At 36.2% G+C, this 20,281-nt stretch overlaps 1 protein-coding gene and 1 pseudogene across 8 annotated transcripts in view; both read left to right on the top strand.

Moving 5' to 3' along the window:
- CNOT4 (CCR4-NOT transcription complex subunit 4) overlaps positions 1-20,281 on the top strand; it is a 148,349-nt gene that overhangs the window by 91,796 nt on the left and 36,272 nt on the right. For all 8 annotated transcript variants that reach the window (XM_078438968.2, XM_078438958.2, XM_078438953.2 and 5 more), the window contains one exon: positions 18,742-18,799. In XM_078438968.2, coding sequence (XP_078295094.1) covers positions 18,742-18,799 — 58 coding nt within the window. The remainder of the gene's footprint in view (positions 1-18,741; positions 18,800-20,281) is intronic.
- Positions 6,319-8,543, top strand: LOC132673620 (signal transducer and activator of transcription 2 pseudogene; annotated as a pseudogene).

Below are 20,281 nucleotides of genomic sequence, written 5' to 3'. Positions count from 1 at the left end.
TGAGTCTCATTCTGATAATGGTGATCTTCACATTTTGGGTTATATTTGGTTGTGGCCTGTCAGAAAATGGTATGATTAATAAAAACAATAATTTGGGGGTTGTACTCTATCCTGAATGTTCCTTAAGTTTGGTGTGTTAGGCTCTTGTTAATTTTCTTTTGATTTGGTAAGTTTAATTTTTATAAAATGGATTCATTTTAAGTAAATAGCTATAATTAATTTAGATATGTTGATTTGCTTCTTAAAAAAAATGATTCCAAAGTTAAATTTGTTTAAGTAATATGCTAAACGTCTGCTTGTTGCTTGCTGTAGTCCAGCATCTATTTAGCACTAAACTAATGGAAGGGCCATTTTCCAAATATAGCTAATAATAACTACATGCATTGTTGTCAGGTCAGTTTCTTCAAATGTGTGCTCTTGTATTCAAATTCCTGAAGTCCTGGTTAAATTTATTCATCTTGATAGTAAAGATCACTTAAAAGGCTATTCAAATTGTTTGTATAAACACATACATGCACATGTATATACATGTGTATATAAATATATAAAAAAGAGCCTACAGAACAAAACATAAAATTACTGTATAGTAAACTGTGTGAAATTTGTGCCTGTCAGAGCTAAGAATAAAAGCTAAGTCCAAGAGAAATCTTTTGGGGATGATAAGCTTTGACCCTTTCCATTGATCTTTTTGTACCTACTCCTTTCTACCCCTGTATGTTTACTTTATTATGAACCATATTCTATTCCTTACCTCATTGGTTGCTAATTCTGTAGTGCTTCATATAAGAATGGGGTTATTATAGTAAAAATTTATTTCAGATGCTTTTAACACTTATGTACATTATTGTTCTCATTAAAAATGTCACTCTAATTAAAACCATATTCTGGGTTTATAGCCCCTAGAGAATTCAGACTAGAAATTTAAAATTTAGACTCTTTGAGATAATGTTTTTTATTTCCTGAATATAAAAGCAATATATTTCTACTTAAGGAAATTTGAAAAATAATATAAAAGCATACAGAAGAAAGTAAATCCTCTATGTGATCTCAATACTCAAGACATTTTCACTGAAAACGATTTGATGTATTTCCTCTCAGTGTGTATTTCTTTGTAGTCCTTTTCCTTCTTGTGAATGTATATATACACAAAATACATTGGTTTGTTATGTTTTAAAACTTAATACCCATTATCATGAATATTTTCCTGTGTCGTGAAAATATAATTTTTTTATGGCTGCATGGTATTTCATTATACATGAGCATTTGAAATTTATTAAACCAACCTGCTGCTGGTGTATATTATTTTCATTTTGGTGCCCTTATTTATGACACTGTTGTGAACATTTTTTTCATACAAATATTTTGATTATAGCTTTGATGCTCTTAGAAGTAGAACTGCTGAGTCAAAGATTATGAGTACCTATTTCCTTGAATTGAGTATTTATTTCTGCACATTTACCAATTTGATAAAAAAAAAACTGTCTCATTTTAATTTGTATTTGATTAATAGAGTGAATGAACGTTTTATGGATTGTGAATTCATATCTGTTTGTTATGTTTTATTGATGTATTTAAGTGTTTTATGTGCATTATACAGAACTAACTTTCCCCAATTAGTTGACCAATCTATTTGTGTTTCAAAATACTTGTTCTGGAAAAATTTATATTCTGCAATATAACATTGAGTGTTCTCAACCATTAGCATGGTATATCTCTAAGTCTCTTGTGTCTCTTAGGAAAGAATTTTTTTGGTGTCTTTTCACTGTTTTATTGTATTGGATCTCCCACCACCACCTCTTCCTATTTGAGAATAACTGGGCTAAGAATTAAAGAACAGTGTTAGAAAGTAGTGCCATCAGGAATCCTTGTCTCATTCTTTATGGGTCTGTCTCCCTATTTGACAGGGCTGCCTCCAGAGTTTTATTCACTCCTAAGTGTGATTTTAACCATTTATTTGAGATAAGTAGTTTTCACCACAGTATGAACATACCTTGTTATTTTTAATTTATTGAGTTTTTTTTAATTTATTGGGTTTTTTTTCTTTAGATTGAAAGTGAAAATTGAAATTTACCAAATGTCCTTTTGGGATTTATAACAAGTACTTAGTTTTTCTTTAACTTTTTGTGCGTGTGTGTGTGTGTGACCAGTTATTAATAGATTTACTAGTTATTTTATTAACTTTGCCTTCATATAAGGTATAGTCAGCACATTTATAGCTATTTCAGTAGCAGGAGAAGAATGACCTTGATGCCATGGAGAAAAAAGAAGAGAAAAGGGGACTTAAAACAGTATATTCATTTAATAACTGCCCAAAGCCAGTGCTGCTGAACCTCAGCTAGGACCAGAGTAAATTTTGATATGGTTGCCTATGCTTTGCATAAGTACATGATATAGGAAGGTTTCTTTGGGGAGAGAGAAGGGTTATTTTTTGTTTGTTTAATGCAGGTTCCTGAAATTTAAGGACAGTTGATGGCCCAAGGTACACAGAGTTGTTTTTTTGGCAAGCTTCTGTAGCTTATTTTCTTTCCATGCCAACCCCTGCAAAAGGTTAAGTTCAACTGACTGTCAGTAATACTGAAGGTCCACTTTGGTCTCCATTCCACATTGTCACTCTATTGGGTGTAGTGATAGGTAGGAATTTATAGATAAGTTTTCTTCTTCCCACAGGGAAGACTTGTCAAATTAGAAAGACGAATAGTATGACTCTTTCTGTGGTCCTACCCAAGAGATATCTTTTTCATATTCAAGATAAGTTGAGAATTAAGCCTTCTAGGGAAGAAAGTAAAAGAATGGTTTCTTTTTCTCTTATCATTCATATGTAGTGAATAGCAGTTTTACAAGAATTTGTAACAAAATCTGGAACCTTATGGCTTGACACTAAACCCAAAATGTAGTTTCCTTTTATTTCTAAATAAGCCAGAGTACAAATATTAAGTACAGAGTATCGTAGCTACTTAATCCTTACTGAACCCTGACATGGTCCTGATACAGATATATATGAAGTTGTTTTGTGTGTGTGTGTTTTTTATAATATGTCTTACTCCTATTTCACTTAAGTGAACAGTAAATTATAAAAGGGTGTGTGTTGTTTGTTCTTACCACCCCCCCCCATCATTATGCATTTCAGAGTATATCCAGTCAGATTGAGTGTAGATGCGCTATCTTTCTATATTAATAAGTTACTTTGAAACGATGAGTACAAATGATGAGAGTGGGGAATAAGGAAGCCATACAGTAGTGATGCTTAAGGGCTGGGTATTTTAAGTTTGGCACTTTGAAATACCTTCATTTAGGTTGAGACACTTTTTGTGCCCCAACTAAAAACTGTGAAAGGAATAGTACCTAGATGGGCTGCTATGCCCAGGGACAGTAAGTAGGCAGGCCTACATAAGCATTTGGGGAGCAAATTATTGGGTATGTAGATCACTCAAGGTAAATGGATATGAATTGTTATTGTGGCTCAGATAAGCCACCGTTGAAGGAATGAGGATGGTTCAGTTTAGACTTAGGTGAAAAGAGGGTTGATGTCCTTTGTGTTCATTTAATCTCAGTTGTCCTGTGTGGTAGATATCACTACTATCTCGCTGGCAAGAAAAGCTGGGACCGGCAAGACTCAGAGAGTTGAAATAATTCACCAGTACCCTTACACAAATAAGTGATAAACCAGATTCTGACCAAAGTTGCTGCCACTTTTAAGCCCAAGTTCATGCTCCCACTCTGCCACTGCTCAGTCTAGAAGAAGTAAAATTCTTAAGAGACTTTAAACATGAATCAAAACTCTAACATGAGTCAAACTAGCTCACTTAAAGAAAACTATGTCACAACTAATATATAGTTTGACTTTGAAGATCTCTGGTCTGTAAGGCTTATTATCTCAGGATAAATTGGATGTACCATAAATCTAAGGAATTAATGGTATTTTAAGCAAAAGCTTTCCTAAACCACAGTTTGGTGGCAGTAGAGGATAAGCTAAAGAAATGGTGAAAGGAAAAGTTCTATAGGAAATTTGTCAGTTTTTGTTATACCGAAAGAAAATGCATGTCTTTTTAAAATCGTGGATGTCTCTTCATTGAAAATCAAGCATAAGCTCTGATAGACTGAGGGCATAGTCAGAGTGCCTTCTTTATTGAGCAGAATGGGAGTGGTCACTGCCTGAACGTTGTTCTCCTACCCGGACATCATTTAGTCAGATATGATCTAGAAAAGGTATGGCCTGGAGACTTGTATAAAATAGTCTTGGATAGAGCTTATTAAATAATGAACAGGCTTCAGCACATCTGTGAACTCTGAAATTTTATCAGATTTTGTGTGCATGTGTACATTTTTCTGGAGAAAGGACCCATGACCTAATAATAATTGTAAATTGCCCTTGTATGCTGATACTTACAGGCATACTTACAGGTGTGATTTCAGGAGTGGTATAAAGCAGTGATTCTCAAACTGTGGACAAGTGCCATGAGAGGTGGGCCTAAAAAAATTTTTTTTTTAAATGGATCCCCAGAAAGGCATTCCCTCTTTGATAATAGATGAATGATTTACAGTTCCCAACTTTTTTTTTTTTTTTTTTTTTTTTTGGCATGAAACTTGGGGCTACTTACTAGTATACTAAGTAGATGAATTAGTAAGGTTTACTAAAACTGTATGTATATTAAAATTAGTGGGTTACAAGATTTTTCTGACCTTAGTTCTGAGAGTCTTTTTCTTATTTCTCTTAAGAAATTTTATTTCCATTCTTTATTTGGAAATACAAAGTTAATTCACATGTGCACATACATACTGGAAAACTAGTAAGTGAGTTCTGGAATCTTGTACCACCTAAGTAAAGTATTTTCAAAAAAGTTAGAGAGCCACTGGTATTTTTTTCCAGACGGTGGGGAATAATGAATGTGGGGAGAGGGTTAGTTAAAAATAGGGTTGTTGGTGCCCTTATTTCTTAGAAGAAAAGACACATCAAATGAGCAATTGTGTACTTAAATTCAACTTAAATATATAGTATCTTTTAAAAGATCAATCTTTATTGCTGAAATACAAAATTAAAATGAATAGATGGAGACTTTACTTGGTGCTTTTGAAAGCTGGCTACAGCCTGTGATATGTTTACGATGGTGGATGTTTATCTTTCAGGTTTAATATTAATAATTAATTTTTTGTGATTACTTATAATGAAAGCGTTTATTTTCATTCATGGTCAGTATGTTCTGGAGTTATTGAGAAAATTCCAATTAAAATCTTATTTGCCAAACTGTCATCAGTCCAGATTATTGATGCACTTTTTTCTTATGTTAATAGCTAATTGTGCCACATTATGTAAGATGTGGCCATATTTTAGTAGTAAAGTAATACTTGAAATGTTGATGTATATTTGAAGCCTGTATCAAATAAATTCTATAAAGGCAAGCTACCTGTCTATAACTTAAATTTGTTCTTTGAAGTTTATCAGATGTTTATCTCAGTTATTTAAGACTGGCAAGCATGAAAAATTAAAATGAATTCTTCTAAACGAATATGGGAATATTTAATTTAGGAGCAATGTAAATATGTATTTGTGTATACAGTAACATGACAGTGAAATTTGGAAATGTCCCTTATGTTGACATTAAATTGTACCTTATTTCCACAATGCAACCATAATTAGCACAATCATGGAGACTTTATCTTTTCAGTGTGACAAAAAGGAGAACTAGACCTTCTCAGTACTTTTTCTGTCCTACTCCCAGTCCTGGGAAAGGGTCTTTTCTTTGATCCTTTACTATGTAACTACTTGTTTTATGTCGTAAATTTTAGAAAGCAGCCAAGAGACTATTTTCAGGAATTTGGTTGGTATCACTACCAAGAAGTAGAAAGGAAGTCAAATTGGGGCACTGTCTTTGGGGCATGTCAGAAGCTAGCAAAGTTGGCTAAGCATCAGAAGATTCAAACAGAGGTGTAGCTATGTCATCTGCTTGCAGATAATTGTGAATTGTGGTATATCTGTCAAACAGTCTTTAAGTTTGGTACTGATGATTCTTTCTAGCCCTAAAATCTAGTAGTAATGCTCCTTTTCACTCTACTAGTGTAGTAATCATCAAATTACCAAGTGTCACAGTTTAGACTAACTGAATCAGAATCTCCAGAAACAGATTCTGGATATATACTCTATATTTCAGTGTATATATATATATATATATGTATGTGTGTGTGTGTGTGTGTGTGTGTGTTTATATAATATTTACATATATATAAATATATATATATAAATATATATATATATATATATATATATATATATATATATATATATATGTTTTAAAGCTCCATAGTCCTGCATTCCAACTTTTGGGTTAATGGAAAAACATTTTACTCCTGGGAAATCTATAATTTCACCATAGATCCCAGAACTATTTAGAACTAGAACTTTAAAAAAAGTCAGTGAGACTATTTGTATGAAGACATTACATGTTTACAAATTTTCATTTGCAGACATTTTATACACATAGCATTGCCTTCTGGAAATATCTTGATTGTGTTATGAGACCTACCAACCTTTTAGAACTGCTTAGTCCCACTTGAATCCAGTGCTTTTCAGTCAGTTGTGTGGTATTTATAGACTTCAGGTGTTTGGATTTCTCTTTCTCTCAGCATTATTACTGGGCAACAATGATTCCAAGGCCAAAGGCTATTCTTTGAGTTCTTGGATCAAATGGACTCTGAGTATACCTGCTGCAGCCAGGACCCTGAGTGCTTGTTGCTACAGCAGAACTTGTGAAAATTCTATTGGAACAGTCAGGCCTTTCCTCAAAGCCCTACCCAGTTGGCTGAGATGATGTTTAATCTCTCTAATTCTGATTCAGGCTCAGAGGGCTCAGTCAGAGCAATGAGAGGCAGACCTCAAAGCACCTGTGGAAAGCCAACAGCAGGAAATTGAATTCTGGAACCTGGAATTAGGGGCTATGATGGAGAAGCTTGTGAAATCCATCAGCCAACTGAAAGACCACAAGGATGTCTTTTATTTCCAATAGAAGACCCAGCCCCAGTGAGGACACCCCCTTTAGACCCTCATCAAACCAGACGTTAGCAGCTTCTAGAGGAAACCGGATGAACTAGACAAAAGGAGAAAGGAGGTGCTGGGTACCTTTAAAACACTGCTAGGCCACTTGTCTCCCTTAATTGAGCTGCTGCCAAAGTTGGAGGCATGGAAAGTCCAGCAGCGAAACATGTGCATTGGAGCCCCCCGACCATAGGTGGAACAGCTGGAGAAATGTTCACAGCTGGAGCAAAGCTGTTGTTTGACCTGTATTAGCTGCTGAAGGAATCAAAGGGACTGAGTCACATGGTTAGCTATCAGGATGACTCTCTGACCAAAGAGGTGGACCTGTGGAAGGTCCAGTTCACAGAGTTGCTATGGTGTCTGCTTCACAAAGCATTTGTGGTAGAAACCTAGTCTCGCATACCCCTAACTCCCCACCGGCCCCTCATCTTCGGGAATGGGAGGAAGTTTACTGTCCTACAAGGCTGCTGGTGAGACTCCAGGAAGGCGTTGGTTACTGGCTACAGGTCTCCATTGTAGTCCACAGAAGACTCCACAGAAGTTCTTCTCAGTTACAAGACCTTCAGAACTTCAACATTCTAACTTCAAACCAGAAAACTTTGGCCCCTGAGAAGGGACAGAGTCAGGGTTTAAAGTATAATTCTGGCTACCTGACTCTGGTGGAGTAACATTTAGTTGGTTCCAGAAAGGGCAGCAGTAGAGGATGCTGATTGCAACAGAGGAACTGTACATTATCACCTTCACGGTTAGATACACCTACCAGGATCTGAAGCAGGAGCTAAAACAGACACCTTTGTGTGATTATTTCTAACATGACCCTACTCAATTGCTTAGGCCTTGGTTCTGTGGTTCAGTCTGCTTAGCTCAAACCCTCAGAACCAGTTCTTTTCCAGCCCCCCAAGCCTTCCTGGAGCCTGCTGGGCCCTGCTCTCAGTTGGCATTTCTCCTCCTCTGTTGACCAAGACCTTAACCCGGAGCAGCTGAGCATGCTGAGGGACAAGCTGTTTGGTCAAAACTCTAGGATTGAGGCTACCTTGTTGTCCTGGACTGACTTCGCTAAGCAAGAGAGCCCCCCCAGGCAATCTACCATTCTGGACATGGTTGAACAAAAATCTGGACCTGGTACCTGACCACCTAAAGAATCTGTGGAATGATGGCCACATCATGGACTTTATGAGCTGGAGCCAGCAGCACTAGCTGCTGAAGAAGACCCGTCTTTGGTGCCTTTCTACTACACTTCAGCAAATCATTGGAAGGGGGCATTACCCGCTCCTGTGTGGAACATCAGGATGGTGATAAGGTGATCTGCTCTCTGCCACCCAAGTCCAGTCACTCCTGCTGTCCCAACTCATCCACCACCACCAACTGCTTACTGAGGGAGACCTACTTAAGAATGTGCTCTATTTCCTCTCCCCTGAGTCCCCCTAGGATGAGGCTTTTGGGTACTACCGCCAGGAGAAATTTAATCTCCAGAACAGAGGAAATACCTGAAACACAGGCTCATTTCGGTGTCTAACAGACAGATGGATGAGCTGCAACAGCCACTGGAGCTTAAGCAGGAGCCATAATCCGATCCATTACAGCTGGAGCCCAGGATGGCATTAGGGCCAGAGCTGGGTCTGAGGTTAGAGTCACTGCTTAAGGCAGGACTGGTTCTGGGGCCACAGCCCTGGAGCCCACACTAGGCACGGTATCACAGAGTGCTAGAACCAAACCTGGGACCAGAACTGAAGCTGGAGCCTACTCTAGAGCCATTCCCAGGGAACCCCAGGAGAGAGCTAACCTTTCTCTATGATATGCTTCTAGTGTAACTTGAGATGCAAATGAAAGTGCGCCCCATGCATTTTGGTGTTTCCCCCCTGGTTATTTTAGAGGAACAGACTTGTTCAGAAAGAGAACTTTCTGAACAGAAGTGGCTAATAAACTTTGTGGGGGGAGGGGGAGCAAAAAAAGAAAACCCGTAGATTTTTTAGTTTGCAGGTTTTTAAATAAAAAAGTCCTGTGTAGTTTATCTTTGTGTATCCAATCTTCTTTCATCCGGTATCATTAGGACTTGGCAATTCTTGACCAGAAAATAGTCCATTTCATGGAGTAGGTCTCTCTCTTCCTTATTAAATGTGGTATTTATTAAACTTTATTTTCCTTTTTTTTTTTTTTAACTTGGTATGATAATAGATGGGCAGATGTTGAATGTAAAACAACAGGTATTTAATGTGACTATAGCTTAAGCAGACACATAGCTTGATGAGAAAGGAAGTTCAACACCTGATGCCAGGGAAGTTGTGAAAACTCTTACTTGTTCATCGTAGCCTTGGGATAACTGTGAGCTGTCCAGCCATTAGAGACCCTAGGAGTTCACATTTATTGGAATTGGGATTTATAAAAATACTTTTCTTTCTGTTGGGATATACATGCATTAGCAGGGATTCTCCCGTCTGTATTTTCTACTTTTGCACCGATAGATGCACTTTAACTACAGGTTTAACTACAGTTGTTTTTTTACAGCCCATGTAGGAAAAAAAAAAAAAAATTTCTAGTTGTATCTTTATTCTGAAAGCTTTTCACTTATTATTCCTTGAATAGTTAATTTTAAAATAAATTGAAGAATATATTAAAATTGACTGATACCTTGCCCCAGTTCTGTTTTTTAGCAGCTATCTTTGGTTTGAGGACACTGATGTAGAAATTTTTAAGCATCTTTGTAAACCTTCCCCAGGTAGGGCATCAAATGCTATGAATTAGTACTTACAAAACTGCAGGTTGGCATGGTGGACTGGATGATATAAGATGTTCTGATTAGTTGTAATCCAGACACATCAAGATTTATTCTGAATGTAAGATTTTCATATGCTGCCCTTGACATTAGCAAGACTAACCTCACCTGTATTGCAAATTAATATTTAGTGCTCTTTAATGGTGGTGGCTGAGAACCTGAACCGAGACCAAGAAAGCAATGTCTTGCTTTCAGTCTTTTGTTTCTATTATTTCTGCTGTTCTCACCTTTAAGCCTTCCTTTATTCTCCTATCATAAGAATAGTGCAGATTTGAGGAAGATGGTGGGGTAGGTAGCACCATGAATCTGTCTCCCAAACTGGACAACAATTGCACTGGCAGAATCTGTCTGATGTAACTATTTTGGAACTCTGAAATTTGTTGAAGGCTTGCAAATTCCACTGAAAGACTTGAGGTTAATTTTGGTCAATTTCAGCTCTAAGGCCGCAGCAGTTATCTGTCTCCTACTGCCAGTACATGGCCAGCAGCTGTGCACATATTCCTGGAACAGCTTGTGCATAGGTTGCAGGAGCCAGGGTAGGCAAAAAGAACCTTGTCTTTCCAGTATTGAGGATCTTTGCTCTAATTGCTGATTACCTCTTCTGATCACAGAGGTGCTGACAAAGAAGCAGGCAGCCATTGTTGCAAACCCCTCCTTTGGCTGAAATAATATCCAGGGGATTTAAAGGACTGGCACCCTTCCCCTCTTTCCCCCTTTCAGTTTTTTCTTTTTCTCCTTTTGGGTGCTAGACATTAAAGACTAGGACATTCAAAAACAACTGCATATATGAAGAAACTTAGTGACTTAGACTGTGCATGACCAGAGAAAGGCTCAGAAGAGACCTGAGAAGACTTTAAGTTTATACCTAGGACTGACCTTTGGCACAGAGACTTTTTGCGAAACAAACAAACCAAACAACCAAAAAAAACAAAACAAAAAACAACAAAAAAAGCAAACAGTGGGGAAGGGGGAGAATCTGTTTTCCAGAGGTACTATGTTACTAGACTCAAATGGGCAGTGTTCAGTAAAAAAATCATAGCGCATATAAAAGAAGCAATAACTAACAGAAGAATGACCAACAAAAACTGTCCCTGAAAAAGATCCAATGGCAGATATAGTAGACAAAGACTTTTAAAACAATTCTTTTAAAGATTCTTAAATAAGTAAAGGAAGATGTGGAGAAAGGTTAAAAAAAAAAAAAAAAGTATGAACAAAAGGGAAATATCAATTAAAAAGTAAGAAACCAAAAAGAAATTCTGGATCTGAAAAGTATGGTAACTCAAATGAAAAATTCACCAGAGGATTCAAAGGCAGATTTGAGTAGATAAAGAATCTGCAGATTTGAAAAGGACAATGGAAATTAAGGAGTTTGAGGAACACAAGGAGAAATGGCTGAAAACAAGTGAAGAGAGCCTAAGGAACCTGTATGTAAGACACCATCAAGCAGACCAGCATATGCATTGTCAGAGTTCCAGAAGGGGAAGTGAGAAAGGTGCAGAGAGAACGTATGAAGGAATAATGGCTGAAAACTTACCCAATTTGATGAAAGAAATGAATATAAACATCTGAGAACCTCAAGGAACTCTAATTAAGATGAACTCAAAGAGATAAACATTGAGACACACTGTAATCAAACCAAAATCAAGTCAAAGTAAAATCATAAATAAATCAAATTTTTATTAAAAAGCCAAAGACAAGGAGAGAATCTTGAAAACAGCAGGAGATGTGAATCATCATGTAGAGGGAATCCTCAATAAGATCATTGGCCTATTTCTCATGAGAAGCTTTGGAGGCCACAAGGCAGTGAGCCAATATATTCAGAGTGCTAGGAGAAAAAAACTGTCAACCAAGAATTCTATATCTAGCAAAACTGTTCTTCAAGAGAAAGGGAGAAATTAAGACATTCTCAGATTAACAAAAGCTGAGGGAGTTCATGAGCTCTAGACCTGTCCTGCAAGAAATGCTCAAGGGAGTCCTGCTAGGTAAAATGAAAGGACACTAGTAAAGGTAAATAAATGGGCAATTATAAAAGCTAGTGTGATTGTACCAATGATTTGTAACTATACTTTTTGTTTCCTGCATGATTTAAGAGACCAATACGTTTAAGGTTCACTGTATTACTGTAAACGCTGAAAGGGGTTGGGATTGAGCTGTAAAGGAGCAGAGTTTTTATATGTTACTGAAATTAAGTTGATACAGAGTATTATAACATTAGGATGTTCAGTATAATTGATATCACATGATAACAATGAAGAAAATAGCTCTAGGGTATACACAAAAGGAGATGAGAAAGAAATTGAAACATTTCACTAGAAAAATGTCAGCTAAACACAAAAGAAGACAGTATTGCAGGAAATTAGGGGGAAAAAGCTATAAGGCATGTAGAAAACAAATGGCATAAAGGGCATAATAACTACTTCCTTGTCAGTAATTACTTTAAATGGATACAACTTTAATCAGAAGACAGATTGGCAGAATGGATAAAAATACATGACCCAAGTATATGCTGTCTAGAGGAGATTTGCAATAGACCCAGAGACACAAACAGGTTGAAAGTGAAAGGATGGGAATAGATAATCCATTAAAATTGTACACAAAAGAGATCAGAAATGCCTATTCTAGTTAGTACCAGACAAAACAGACTTTAAATCGAGAGACAAAGAAAGACATTGTATGTTAATACAGCAAGAAGATAGAATAGTTATAAACGTTATGCATCTAATGACAAACATCAAAATATATGAAGCAAAACTGACAGAACTGAAGGGAGAAATAGTTCTACAATAATAGTTGAAGATTTCAGTACTCTGCTCCCAGTGATGGATATAATAACCAGATAGTAGATCAGTAAGGAGAGAATTTAAACAACACAATAAACCACCTGGATCTGACAGACAAATACAGAACACTCTCCCCAAAAAGAACGAAATATACATTCTTCTCAAATGTACATGGACATTTTCCAGGATAAGATTATATGTTAGGCCACAACTTCTCAGTAGATTTGAAAAGATAGATATCATACCATGTATCTTTTCTGACCATGGTGGGATAAAGTTAGAAATCATTAACAAAAGGAAATCTGGAAAGTTCAAAACATTGTGGAAATTAACACTTTTAGACAACTAATGGATTAAAAAAAATCAAGGGAAATTGGAAAATACTTAGAGATGAATGAAAATGGAAACAAAACGTATCAAAACTTATGGAAAGTAGCTAAAGGAGCGCTAAGGGGAAAATATATAGCTATGAGTGCTTACATTAAAAAGCAAGAAAGACCCAAAGTCAACAACCTTACATCACAACTTAAGGAAATAGAAGAACAACTTGAACAAACTAGACCCAAAGCTTGCAGAAAGAAGCAAGTAAACATAAGAGCAGTGAAAGATGAAATCAAGAGTAGAAAAACAGTAGAGAAAAAAGGATGAAACTAAAGTTGACTCTCTGAGAAGATCAAGAAAATTGACAAACCTTCAGTTAGTTGTAGACTATGAAAAAACACAGAAAAAGCTCAAAATATTAAAATCAAAGTGGGGATATTACTACAGATTCTATATAAATAAGAATTTTAAGAGTACTGTGAAAAATTGTATGACAACACATTGGTTAACCTAGATGAAATGGACAAATCCCTAGAAACACAAAAACCTACCAAAACTATATTGTGAAGAAATAGAAAATATGAATAGATATATAATTAGTAAGGCAATCAAACCACTAATCAAAAATTTCCCAACAAGGGAAAGCCCTGGATCTAATGGCTTCACTGGTGAATTCTACCAAACATTTAAAGAGGAACTGATACTAATCTTTTCCGAACTTTTCCAAGAAATTGAGAAGAGACCACTTCCGTACTCAACCTGTGAGGCCAGCACTACCCTGACACCAATGCCAAAGACACTATCAGAACACTACAGACCAATACACCTTGTTTACTTTGATGCAGAAATCCTCAACCAAATACTATCAAACAGAATTCAGCACATGAAAAGGGTTATACACCATGATAAAGTGAGGTATTCCTGGAATGCAAGGATGGTCTGACACAAAATTAAGCTATTTGATGTGTCCTATGAACAGAATGTAGGATATAAAACACATGATACCTCAATTGATGCAGAAAAATCATTTGACAAAAGTCAATACCCTTTCATGACTTAAAACAACCTAGGAAGAAAACTACTTCGACACAATAAAAGCCATATATGAAGAATTTACAGTGAACATCATTCTAATGGTGAAAGACTGAAAACTTTTCCTCTACAATAAGGAACAAGGCAAATGCCCACGTTTACCACTTCTATTCAGCACGCTATTGGATGTTCCAGCCATAGCAGTTAGCCAAGACAAAGAAGAGGCATCTAAATAGAAACAGAATAAGTAAAAATTATCTTTTTGTAAATAGTGTGGTCTTATATGTAGAAAGTCCTAGGGATTACACACACAAAATAAACAAATGATTAGAAGTAATAAATGAATTCAGTACAGAATACAAAGTCAATACACAGAAATCCATTGTATTTTTGTATGTGAACAGTGAACAGTTTGAAAAGGAAATTATGAAAACAATTGTATTCACCATAGTGTCAAGAAAAATAACTTAGGAGTTCCTAAGCAAGGAAATTAAAGACTTACACAATGAAACTACAAACCGTTGCTGAAAGAAATTAAAGACACATAAATGAAACGCATCCCATGTTCATTGATTGGAAGACAATATTATTTAAATGCCTCTTTAACCCAAAGCTATTATACATCCAATGCAATCCATATCAAAATTCTAGTGATTTTTTTTTTTGCATAGAAAAACCCATCCTAAAAGTCATAGGGAATCTCAAAGCACCCCACATAGCCAAAATTATCTTGAAAAAACAAAACTGGAGGAAGCACAGTTCCTGATTTCAAAACATAACTGCAGATCTGCAGTAATGTAAACGGTGGGATTAGCCTGAAGACAGATATATATAACTCAACAGAAAGAAAAGAAAGCCCAGAAGTAAACCATCACATACAGGTCAAATGATTTTTAACAAGTGTACCAGAACCATTCCATGGGGAAAGAATAGTCTTTTCAACAAATGGTGCTGAGGAAACTAGATGTCTACATGCAAAAGAATGAAGTTGGATCCTTACCTAACACCATATTAAAAAATGAATTCAAAATGGATCAGTGACTTAAATTTAAGACATAAAACAATTGATGGCTATAAATAAAACAAACTTAGACAAGCTCAAGGAGATAAGTTTATTCAGGAATAGCAGAGGAACTGCAGTTCGGAACAAGCAACCTGTGGCAAGTCCGTTGAGGGGTTTTGGTAGGTTGTATTTATGCGCAGTGAGTGGAAAGAGGGTAAAGTTGGGGTCGAGTCAGTTAAAATTAAAAAAAAAAAATAAGGAAACCAGCCTTGAAAATTTTCCTGAGCAAACAAAATCATTCCGTTTATTCATACAAAGCTCAATTCATCCCATTTTGTGAGATCAATCCAGTTGAAGTCCTGTTCCATTCAGGCCTCTGGCAAAACTTCCCAAGGTCGATACAGGACAACCTCTGATCATTCCCCACCCCCAACCCCCCCCCCCCCCACCTCCGCCACAAGAAAATTTCAACACTATCCATTTCCTGTGAATCAGACATTTCTGAGAAAGCAGTCTTTTAGTCCTTAGGTTTATCTTCCTGGGGGCACATGTATGAGAATATCCTTCTTATATTCTCTAGTTCTTTTAGATTGAAATTCTTTCACACAGCAAAACCATTAAAAGAAAACACATGATTAAGCTTCACAACATTGGATCTGGCAATGATTTCTGGACAGGACACCAAAATCATAGGTAAAAAAAAAAGTAGACAAATTGCGCTTAATTAACATTTTAAAATTTTGTGACTCAAAAGACACTGTCCATAGTAAAAAAAAAAAAAAAAAAGCAACCCACAGAATGGGAGAAAATATTTGCAGATCATATATCTGAGAAAGGGTTAATAACCAAAATATACAGACACTCCCTAAAACTCAACAACAACAACAATCAAATATCCCAGTTCAAAAATAGGGAAAGGACTCAAACCGACAGTTCTTCAGAAATATAGAGGTATGGTCATTGAGCACATGAAAAGATGCTGAACATCGCTAATCATTAGGGAAATACAAATTAAAACTACAATGAGATACCTCCTCACACCCATCAGTATGGCTACTGCCAAAAAAGCAGAAAACAGAATCACTAAATTCTACTCCTGAAACTAATATTATACTAGATGTTAACTAGAATTTAAATAAAAACTTGAAACATTAAAAGAGAAAAATAAAAAATAGTAAAAAGAAGGGGGGGGGGCTAGAAAATGAGAGTTGAAAGAGACGTGGAAAAATTAGAACCCTTGTGCATATAAAATGGTACAGTCACTGGGGAAAACAGTATGGCAGTTCCTCAAAAATTAACAAATAGAATTACCATACAATCCAGCAATTCCACTTCTGGGTAGATAGCAAAAAGAATTGAAAGCAGTGTCTTGAAGAGATATTTGTACATTTATGTCTTAGCAGCATTGCTCACAATAGCTTAAGCGTGGAAGCAGTCCAAGCAAGTGTCGGTGGCCAGATGCATGAGCAAGCAAAATGTGGTATACATACAAAGTAATATTATTCCGCCTTAAAAAGGAAGGGAATTCTGCGATACATTACAACATGGATGAACCTTTAAGACATTGTGAAATAAGCTAGTCACAAAAAGACAAATACTCTTTGATTCCACTTATATGAGGTATTTAGAGTAGTCAAAATTATAACAAAGTATAATGGCAGATACCTGGTGGGAGGAGAAATTGGGAAATTATTGTTTAACGGTATAGAATTTCAGTTTTATAAGATTAAAAGAGGTGAGGATGATGATGGCGATGGTTGTACAACGTCAGTGTATTTAATACCACTGAACTTAAAAATGGTTAAAACAGTAAATTTTATATTAAGTGTACTTTACCACAGGAAAATTTTTTAGAAAATATTGCAAGTTCATCTCATTATCATCTGTATTATGTTCCAGTCTGTTCTTTATGCCACCACCAAATTAATCTTTCTAATACTGCTTTGTGTCATTTCTGTGTGCAAAAATTTCTCTTGGTCTCTGGTTCTACCCTGTGTCTCTCTGTCCTTACCTCCTACTGCTGTCAAAAGCATCCTCTGTCTTACCTAAACTAATTACTTAACTTTTTCCCAAACCTGTCTGTGCCCTTTTGATGCTTGATATGCTTGCTTTTCCTACCTTTAATGTTCTTTCCTCCTTTTTCCCTTCCCTCTCCTAATGTGTAAATCGTTTTGAGGACCTACTTAAATTTGAACTCCCCTAGGAAATGTTTCCTAATTGCCCCACTTGCGGTGGCTTCTCTTTCTTTTAAAGACCTATGACATTTATTGTTTGAAACAGTTCGTTTAGTAATTGTCACTGGTTGATATATGTTGGTGTGTACCTGTCTCATTTCCCCAAGTATCTCCAAACTCAGTGGGCTCAAAGCGATATCTTAAAATTATTTGTATTACCCATTTAACTTAAAATGAATTGATTAATTGATATTTTGTGAATAATAACAACTAAAGATGATATTTAGTGAATTCCAGACCTACTTGTCAGAGTCAAGAGCATCTGGTGATGTTTGTGCAGAAGATAAACTTGGTATTGTGATTGGGTACTAGACCTTGTTAAATTTTTCTAGAGCAATTAAATGTGGTACCAGTGGGTTGTCTGCCTATCAGGATAACTTTGTACATATTTCAGGCCAATAAAATAATTTTGAGAAATTTGGAATCTTAATTTGTCTCCCTGTAATACTGTATCAGAATAAGTATTAGTATTTTTATAATTATGTAATTTTATAATTATATGATATTTATATATAATTATATAATCATAGTTATCTTTTATTGATGTGCTGGATTAAATAAAGTTAGTTATGGAAATGGTTTGCTAGGTCAGTGTTATAATGCTTATAAAGATTTTGTTTTGGTTTTAAGTCAGCAGTTATGTGTTACTTTACTGTCGCGCTGCATTTGCTCCATATGGAAGTCAAGTTTTAGGTTTTTGTTTAAACTATGGAGCACCGGGGTGGCTCAGTTGGGTGAGCGTCTGACTTCGGCTCAGGTCATGATCTGATGTTCATGAGTTTGAGCCCCGTGTTGGGCTCTATGCTGACAGCTTAGAGCTTAGAGCCTGGAGCCAGGCTCCTTAGAGCCTGGAGATTTTTGTCTCCCTTTCTCACTGCCCCTCCCCTGCTCATGCTGTGTCTCTCTTGTCTCTCAAAAATAAATAAACATTAAAAAAAAACTTTTTTAAGTAAATAGTTTGCACAAAAGTTTCTGTTTTGTCGGCTCAAACTCACAAAACAGTGAGATCATGACCTGAGCCGAAGTCAGACACTCAACCGACTGAGCCACCCAGGCGCCGTGTGTGTGTGCATTTATACACACACATGCCTTCTCTAGGGTTGTAACTAGGATTTTGAAGTAGTAAAGGAAATTTGTTGCTCTTAAGAACCTGTAGAGAATATTTGGGTGACTTTTATGCCCTCTGTTAAACACCGGGAAAAATAGGTGAGTATTATTCCAAGAATTTTAATGGAGAATGTGTTTATCATGCGCACAAAGCTAAATAATGGATTAAATTTTTGACCTACTACAACAGTACTCACTTTAATCAGTACTTTTTTTCATAAGTTATGGTTTCACCCATTGTTTTTGGAGAATCTAGTTAGAATGTAAGTTAAGTTGCTCAAGTGTAGGGATTTGATCTTATACTTCTTTGTATCCTCAACATCTAAACCAATATCTTTACATCAGAGTGCATCAACAAATGTTAAGATGATAAAATATCTATTTTTCTGGCTTTTGGGGTGTTTGTTTTTCTTGTGGGAGAATGACTTTACTCTGATTTTACTCTATGTGTTTTCTTTTTGCAGCCCCATTGACAAACCTTCAGATTCTCTCAGTATAGGGAATGGTGATAATTCACAGCAGGTAAGGCTCTTGATTCTGTACTTCGTTTATATTCCATTCTCTTGAAACAAAGCATTCTGTGCAAGTGAATTTTCTGGATAGTGGAAAATACTTTACTGAGACAATTTAACAATACTTTTAGTGGATATCCTTTTTTAAATGTAGTATAATGAATCTTCTTTTCCTTCACAGAATTACTGTGTAAGAGCATAACTTAACCTTTTCTTGATGACTCAGATTTATCCTTATGACCATATGTCATATTGTATGGTATCTCAGTATTTTAGTGTCATATGAGTCTGTTGATACTACTGGTCTTTTTGACCATCTACAAAATGGTCTCAGACTAGCATGCCCCCTTTATTCTTAAGAGTTATTTCTCTGCTGTATACCCCCCTTGTTGCTTATTGTCAACTTTAATCTTCTGTTTCTCGCAGTGTCCTTGCCTCCAACAGTTTGCCCCTATCCCCAAATGACTGTGGGCTTTGAAATAACAAACTAAATAGTTAAGTTCAAAGTTGTATCCACAGTGAAACTGAGTGAGATTCTGATCTTTGTGTCCTGCTTTGTATCATCTTGTCTATTTGCTAGTTTTTCACTGCATAAATCTCTGTGCGTCTTCTTACATGGGCATAGAAAAATGTAGTTCTAATCTGTTCCATAAAGACTGGCTAGTTCCCCACAATGTTTTTGAGAAACTTAGAGATCTAAAATACACTGCTTTTGGGGTGCCTCAGTTAAGCATCTGTCTGACTCTTGATCTCAGCTCGGGTCATGATCTCGTGGTCATGGGATTGACCCCTGCATCAGGCTCCATGCTGAGTGTGGAACCTGCTTGGGATTCTCTCTCTCTCCCTCTCACTCTGCCCCTCCCCTGCTCTTTCTTTCCTCTTCTCTCTCCAAAGAAATAAAGATTTTTTTCATAATAAGTTAAAAATAGTTGTAAAGGATGTAATTTTCAGGATATTATGAATATTGGTGTTTTTAAATAAATGCACTACATTGCTTTTTAATAAGTTTCTAAGAGATTCAGATATCAAAATGTGTTGTTGCTCTGTCCTTCATTTAAAAAAATATATACATGCTATTTTTTTTTAACAATCAGAAATTTTACAACATTCCTTGTTCCCCTGAACTCATTTGTCTGTTTCCACTGCCATTATAGAATATTAGCTTAATACAACATAGTTTGTTCTTGACAGGCATATACTTCTCTTAAATAAAAATAGACATGAATTTTGAATTGGAAAAAAATGTTTTTCTGACACAAGGCTAAAAAATGCCAATTTTCTTTCTTCTGAAATTTTTTTAAGTTTATTTATTTAGAGAGAAAGAAGCACATGCAAGCAGGGAAGGGGCAGAGAGAGGGGGAGAATGCCAAACAGGTTCCATGCTGTCAACACAGAACCTGAGGCAGAGCTCAATCTCATTGACCGTGAGATCATGATCTGAGCTGAAATCAAGAGTCAGACACTTACCCAACTGAGCCACCCAGGCACCCCT

The sequence above is a fragment of the Panthera onca genome, chromosome A2, assembly GCF_046562875.1.
Source record: "Panthera onca isolate mPanOnc1 chromosome A2, mPanOnc1 haplotype 2, whole genome shotgun sequence".
Taxonomy (NCBI): domain Eukaryota; kingdom Metazoa; phylum Chordata; class Mammalia; order Carnivora; family Felidae; genus Panthera; species Panthera onca.
The sequence above is the reverse complement of the archived record's forward strand: the minus strand, read 5'-3'. Positions and strand labels throughout refer to the sequence as shown.